Source organism: Musca domestica, unplaced genomic scaffold, assembly GCF_030504385.1.
Source record: "Musca domestica strain aabys unplaced genomic scaffold, Musca_domestica.polishedcontigs.V.1.1 75, whole genome shotgun sequence".
Lineage (NCBI taxonomy): Eukaryota > Metazoa > Arthropoda > Insecta > Diptera > Muscidae > Musca > Musca domestica.
Window position 1 is genome coordinate 1,699,499 of NW_026712393.1, and position 7,129 is coordinate 1,706,627.

Below are 7,129 nucleotides of genomic sequence, written 5' to 3' on the forward strand. Positions count from 1 at the left end.
TTTCTAAAGTCCACGTTTCCGAGCATAAAGTTCTGTTTTCCCATTTATATACATGATCAAACAAGAATATGCTATGCTTGGAATAAAAGGTCCCAAGAGGCTTTCTGAAGGTAAAAAACGTCCAGGCAAATCCAAAATTGAAATTTCTCTCGTTAAAATGATCTCACACCAAGTTGTTCGTTGGAAAGAGAAAGTCATTTTGTGTAAGCGTTGTCAGAACTGGGCGCAATACTTGAAATATCGAAAAAAATTTCGCTAGGTACTTGCCCAAAAAAAAAAACAGTAGCGAAAAGTCAAAAGTCGGACGGGCCGACTATATGATACCCTATGCATAATAAGTAAAGCTCCCATAACAAAAGAATTTATTTGAAGTAGATCATACCTCCTATCAACCTTTGGCTTTAGAACAGTTATAATTTAAAAATATATGGGAGGCATATTCAATTCTCAATCGACTTTCACTAAATTAGACAAAGACATTTTAATCTTTTATACCAAAAAATATAGCATGATATCACTTCGAGAAGGATTATATTAAAAAATATGTATCGGAGCCGAGTTCCACAAAATGGAAACGTACATCCCGAATTTCACTCCATTTGGGCTGATATTAGCCAAATAATGGCACAATGAACCTGAAATCGGATTAAGGATATATATGGAAGCTATATCTAAATTTATGTCGATCTCAATAAAATTTGGCAAAGCTCTATAAGATGTCTGGTACCAAATATTGTTGTCGAATGCATATTATGAATGTGGGGGACTTAAATACCAAATCGTATGAAACATATATGCAGGGTGAGATTAAAAAACTGCAACAAAGTTAAATACCATAATTCTTACATTTTTTTTTTTTAATTTTATTGAATGAAAGTAAAAAATCTCGGAAATAGCTTCAAATCTTAGAATAAGTTTAGATTTGTTCGAATTGGTCACCTTTGGCACGAATTATGGCCTTAGGTTAGGTTAGGTTAAAGGACGCGCAGCTGCATTTAGCAACTGCTCCACTCGGAGACCTATAGGTCCATTGTGTTCATCCTAGGAAAGAGTTAGAGCGAAAGATAGAGAAAGTATAAGAATTGACAGTAGGAAATAGATAGTACGTAGTCTACGGCTGAGTTTGCCGTGTCGTCTTTAGCCACTTGAACCTTCTGGCTAATTGAAGGATCACTGCAGGGTCCGTGGTAGAAAAAGAGGACAAATCACGTGACACTAGTTCTCCCACTAGTTTATGTCTCACGTTAATGAGCGCTGGGCAGTGGCAGAGCAAGTGTTCGATTGTCTCAATTTCTTCTTCATCTTGACAGATCCTGCAGTAATCAATATCATCGCTGTCCCATTTTGAGGTCATAGCCCTCACCTTACAGTGACCTGTGATGATGCCCACCACAAGTTTTAAATCTGGTTTAGACAATGACATCAGCGATCTTGTTCTCTTCTCTGAGAGCACAGGCCAGATTCTTTTGGAGATGGTACATCCCGTTTCATCCAGCCATTTTTGTTGTGTCTTTTCCTGGTAGTGTTTGCGAACGATCTGTAGGAAGTGGCACAGTGGTGGTTTGACCGAATTATCTATTTCTATTGTAGTTGATTCGGATCCTAGCCTGGCCAATTCATCTGCAGTTTCGTTACCTGTGATATTGTAATGGCCGGGAACCCAACAAAGCTTGATTGACAACCTAGAGTGTTCCAAGGCTTCCCTGCAGCTTAAAACAGCCCTAGACTTGATAGTAAAGGAATTTAGTGCTTTCAGTGCCGCCTGACTATCGACATATATAGTCACCGGACTTCCGACCTCTATGTTCCTCGTGACTAGCAGGTCTATGGCCTTTTTGACCGCCAGGATTTCTGCCTGAAAAACGCTACAATTGTTTCTGAGCTTGTAGGATTCACGGATATTAAGGGTGTCACAGAAGACACCTGCTCCCGTACCGCATTCCATCTTTGAGCCGTCGGTATATACAGATATGCCGCGGAAAGGTGGGCTGTTTTGGGACCAGGCTTCTCTTTCAGGTATGTGTATATCAGGTGGGCAGAAGCTTAATCGTGGTGAAATATAATCACTTGCATAGGCTATCTCTCCCACAGTCCTTACACGCCTTAGAATCGTAGAGTGACCAAATGGTTGACTACGCCATTCACCTAGTTCCCTGAGCCGAAGAGCACACCTGAATGCCAGTTCCTCTACATGTATGGCCAGCGGGCTTAAACCCAGTAGAGTATCTAGCGCAGCTTGAGGCGTGCTCCTAAAGGCACCCGTTATTAGTAAGGATGCGGCTCTTTGGACTTTGTTAATGTTGCGTGAGTAAGTTGGCTTCTTTAGAGAATGCCACCATACTAGAGATCCATAGGTTAGAATGGGGCGAACGATTGACTCATACAACCATTTAATGATGTATGGTTTGAGGCCCCAGCTTTTACCTATGGAGTTCTTGCAAGAATAGAGTGCGATAAAACCTCTTTTGGCTCGTTCCTCAATATTCCTCTTCCAACTTAATTGTCGGTCAAGGATTGTACCAAGGTATTTGGCCTCTGGTGAGAGGTTTAGAGTGACTCCATCTAGTCTTGGTAGTGTAAATAACGGATATTTACGCTTCTTAGTGAAAAGTACGAGCTCTGTTTTTGCTGGGTTCACGCCTAGCCCGTTTTGACGTGCCCACCGTGATAGAGTGACTAGAGCTCCTTGCATTAGGTCCGAGATTGTTTGCGGGAATTTCCCGGCAATTAGTAGGACGACATCATCAGCGTATGCGACTACTTTCGTCCCCGTTACCTCTAGATCTATAAGTATGTTGTTAATAACCAAAAGCCAGAGTAACGGTGATAGGACGCCCCCTTGTGGCGTGCCCCTAGTGACCGATTTCCTGACAGATGTTTCCCCAATGCTCGAGTTGATGATTCTGCTGCTAAGCATGTTATCAACCCAGTCTATGAGGAGTTGTGGCAAATTAAGTTTTGATAGTGACTCATGAATGGATTCCAACGTGACGTTGTTGAAAGCTCCCTCAATGTCGAGGAAGGCAGCCAATGTGAATAAGGAGCCATTCATGTTCTTCTCTATATACCCTACGACATCATGTTGCGCTGTCTCAACAGATTTGCCTTTCATATAGGCATGTTGAGCAGTGCTGATGGCGGTTTGGGGTATTAGAGATCTGATCTCTATGTCTATCAGCCTTTCCAAGGTTTTCAATAGGAAGGATGAGAGACTTATCGGTCTATAGTCCTTGGGAAGTGAGTGACTCGGTTTCCCCGCCTTGGGGATGTAAGTGACTGTGACTTCCCTCCATGATTCTGGGATGTAGGATAGACGCAGACAAGCTTTAAAAATCTCACTCAGTACTGGTGATATTACCGCTGAGACATTTTGGAGCATAGCAGGAATAACACCATCTGGTCCTGGAGATTTGAAAGGTTTGAATGTATCTATGGCCCACTTGATTTTGGGTAAACTTACTATTCTGTCAGCCAAGTCTTGGTCCCTAGTTGTATGATCATGATGTACTTGATCGGTTTGCCGATTGCTTGTCGCGTCAATACAGCCGGGGAAGTGCGTGTTGGCTAGCAGGTTAAGAGTCTCTAGTCCAGAGTCAGTCCATGTGCCGTCAGTCCGTTTTATACTTCCGATGGATTTAGGGTCCTTCGAAAGGACTTTACGAAATCTGGAGGCTTCGTTGACACTTTCAATCGACTCAGTAAAGCATACCCAAGATGAGCGCTTGGCCTTCTTGATCTCACTGTTGTACTTGTTGAAGGATGCTTTGTAGGCATCCCAGTCCGTACTATGTTTGGTCTTGTTGGCCCTATTGTACAGTCGTCTACTATCCCTCCTTAAATTGGCTAAATGTTTTGACCACCAAACAGGTTGACATTTCTTTCCCGGATGGGTTAGTGGACAGACTTTTTCATAACACCCAATTAAGGCACTAGTTATCGCATTTACGGAGTTGTCTATATCGAGGGTTGAGGTTAAGACCATGTTGTCGAAACGGTGAAGCCAGGGTATAGCCAGCTCCGTAAATTTGTCCCAATTTGCCTTTCTTGGGTTTCTATGAGGTTTTTGATGAATACCCTCCACCAGTATTTTGAAATTTATCTTTCGATGGTCTGAGAATGAACATTCGAGAGAAACTTTCCAATCTAGTATGAGAGATTCATCCATGTTAGTAAGGGTGAGATCAATGACCTCAGCCCTGTCTTTGACTAGAAATGTTGCATCGTTGCCCCTATTACATATTTTAAGGTTATATTTCAAAATAAAATCAAAAATCGACTCACCTCTGACGTTAGTATTCGTACTGCCCCATTGGAAGTGGTGTGCGTTGGCATCACAACCTATAATTATGTGCCCGTTGTTGACCAGATCGTCGAGCAGCTCCTCTACCTCGTGGCCGGGTGGGTCAGGTCGCTCATACGGTAGGTAGAGAGAAATGAAAAAGAGAACCCTCCCGGATTTGCATTCCATTCTCGCTACCGTGACGTCTCCTCCACTGTAGTTGCTAAGGAAGATAAGATTTAAACTCTTTTTGGCAACAATACACGTCCTTACCTTATCACCATTGGAGACCGCGTAAGTGACATACTGCCCACTCCCTAACCCAGTTACCCTATTATTGTATGTATAGGGTTCCTGGATTAGGGCTATGTCAACTTCAGATCTCGTGAGGGATAGGAGGAGTTCAGCAGCAGCTGCTTTGCAGTGATGCAGATTAATCTGCATGATATTGAGTAGCTGCTGCTTCCTTCCTCCTAATGCGTTAGCCGGAAGCGGATCCATCCGGCGCCGAAGTGCAATTTTCCCCCACGAGCTTGAAGATACTCCTGGCCATCCTTATCCATGGATACCTTGATGACCAGGCCCCCTCCCTCAGTGGTAGAACTGACAAGACGCCAGCTGTCTGTTTTGAGGTTGGGGTTTTGCTTGCCTAGTATTGTCAGGATGCGTGCCGGATCCACAGATGGTGGTGGCACCCATGCTGTCAATACTCTACGGCAGGGGATGTCCTTTAAGGATACAGCCGCCAGATCGCATCCTTGCCATAGGTCACGGAAGCCGGATACTGCGGTGACTAGGTAATCCTTAGATTCCTGGTTTTCGCAGCACATGACTTTCGCGCCTCTGTAAAGGGTGGCGCTGCCAAACTGCATCCTTCGTGGGTTACCCTCTCCCGTAAAGACAAGCTCCCTCAGTCGATCTTCGAATAGCAGCCATCGACTATCGCTGATTTTACCTTCCGGTTCAGCCCTGTCGATGATTGCTACTCGTAGATTGTCCGGGTAGATCGTCTGGGAGTACTTCCTCTTTCGTCCTGCTTGGCCTGCCGTTTGTGACTTGACCTCTCCTTTGTGGGCCTTATCAGGCTTGGAGCTTGAAGGGCCTGTTGGGGGTGGTTTGGTCACAAGCGACTTGCTGACAGACGAAGTGGAAGTTGTAGGTAAAGGCCGAGAAGCCGGGGCCTTAGATACCTTCTTGGCCTCAGGGTGTGGTTCCTCCGTAGACCGGCCCCTCTTCAACGCCGAGCGCGAAGGGGTGTCGGCCTCCGTTGGAACTGTCGAGGCTGCAGCTATCACAGGCTCCGGCTTCTTGACCTTCCTGTCCCTGCATTTTGGGGTAGATGACCCAGCAGGTCCAGCATTAGGTGTCACCGCGTGGACAACAGCCGGAGTGGCCTTGCTGTCGGTGGTGGACTTGCTGACCTCTGCAGGGTTCTCAACAGTGGGTTGAACTATGGAAGAGTTTGCCCTACTGTTGATATTAGGTGGTGGGAGAGTTAGGAGTATCTGATTAAGAGAACAACTTGGTAAGTGCGGGTGGTTCTTCTCAAACTTAGCAATTACCTTGAGGTTCATCTTGATCAGAATCCTCTCTCTCTCCGTTATGTGCGCGGGGTCTCGGCCAATAAATTTTTTGCAATAATTTATTGACCTTTTATAACCCCGCCTTGCTTTCGCCTCCTTCGGTTCGACACCATCGTGAGAGGTAGGGTTACTGGTAGATTTCCTGCCAGTACCTACAAGGATGGTATCTTGCCGATCGAGGCTTTTAGCATCGGAGGTTACCGACGATGAACCCTCCTGGATTTGGGACTCCACGCAAGTCTCGTTAGGAGTGTTCTTAGCGGTCTTTTGTGATGACTCACCACTTTGAGACGAGGAAATGACCGTTATGTCAAGTTCCTCATCAGAGAGTGGTGAGTCGTTACTAAAGCCCGAAGGAACACTTTCCTGGCTGAGTCTTAACGTTTTTGTCTTTTCCAGGAGGGCAGACAACTGTTCATTTTGTTGCTGAATACTGTCGTGGATTACGTCACTGTAATTCAGTATTGAGTCGTCCCCTCCCGATTTGGTATTCATGTCCTGTGGCCGGTCCTTGGTCGTTGCTTCCTTGGAAGCAATGGTGTCGTTGGTGGTTGTTGGGGGTTTGTTTTGTTTGTTTATTGTTTTATCTTTCTCCATATAAAAAGTCGGACTTGGAGGAAACGAGGTCCACCATGGCATAGCCTCCCTACCATGGCAAGGACTTGGCAACTAAGCCTGTTACTCACTGAGGCGCCCAGGTATCAGTGAGGCAACCGTACGAATACAGTCGGAACCCTGACTGCAAACCTAGGAACACTGATGGGCACGGTTTACATAACACCCCAGCGTTAGGGGGTCTTATTTATCGGTAGACCAACACCGATCACTGGGTATTTTGAGGCGCCAGTTGTTCGCCTCGTCGTAACCAGGGATCATGGGCACTCGGATATTTGTTCCGAGACTCTCCCCCCGGAGACCGCTGAGTTGTCCGCGACTGCTTATTTATTCGCAGCTGCCCAATATATCTATTGGGCGTCCCACTATCCGCAACCTGTGGACGCGTCCGGTAGCATCCAGCTATGCTTCCGATGATCGGCTTCCGATGATCGGCCAATGAAAACGCGAATGTTCTCTGCGGTATTTTGGCCCATTCCCGGCGAAGCGCTTGCTTGAGATGATCGACAGTTTGGTATTTTTTAGTGCCAACCTTGCTTTCCAAAAAACTCCAGGATTGGTATTCGGAGATTTTGGTGTCCATTTTGCGGAGGAAATGAAGTGAGGAACCTCATTTTGTAACCATTCTTGGGTGGCGCGTGCTGAGTGCGAT

The 7,129-nt window shown here is 45.6% G+C and overlaps 1 protein-coding gene across 3 annotated transcripts; it reads right to left on the bottom strand.

Moving 5' to 3' along the window:
- Positions 1-953: 953 nt before the first annotated feature.
- On the bottom strand, positions 954-6,907 carry LOC131806397 (mucin-2-like). 3 transcript variants are annotated; one of them, XM_059130459.1, is made up of 2 exons: positions 4,282-6,907; positions 954-1,041 (listed from the first exon to the last, which is right to left on the bottom strand). In XM_059130459.1, exon 1 carries the CDS (start codon positions 6,499-6,501, stop codon positions 4,753-4,755), a length of 1,749 nt encoding a protein of 582 aa, XP_058986442.1. In that variant the 5' UTR covers positions 6,502-6,907; the 3' UTR covers positions 954-1,041; positions 4,282-4,752. The 3 variants fall into 3 exon arrangements, with proteins under 3 accessions (XP_058986442.1, XP_058986441.1, XP_058986440.1); XM_059130458.1 differs by lacking the exon at positions 954-1,041 and having other exon boundaries at positions 4,161-4,493; positions 4,553-6,907; XM_059130457.1 differs by lacking the exon at positions 954-1,041 and having other exon boundaries at positions 4,161-4,502; positions 4,553-6,907.
- Between the last annotated feature and the right edge of the window lie 222 nt (positions 6,908-7,129).

Bases quoted from the DNA above. Each gene is read 5' to 3' on its own strand.
- LOC131806397 (XM_059130459.1), bottom strand. From the start codon at position 6,501: ATGCCATGGTGGACCTCGTTTCCTCCAAGTCCGACTTTTTATATGGAG.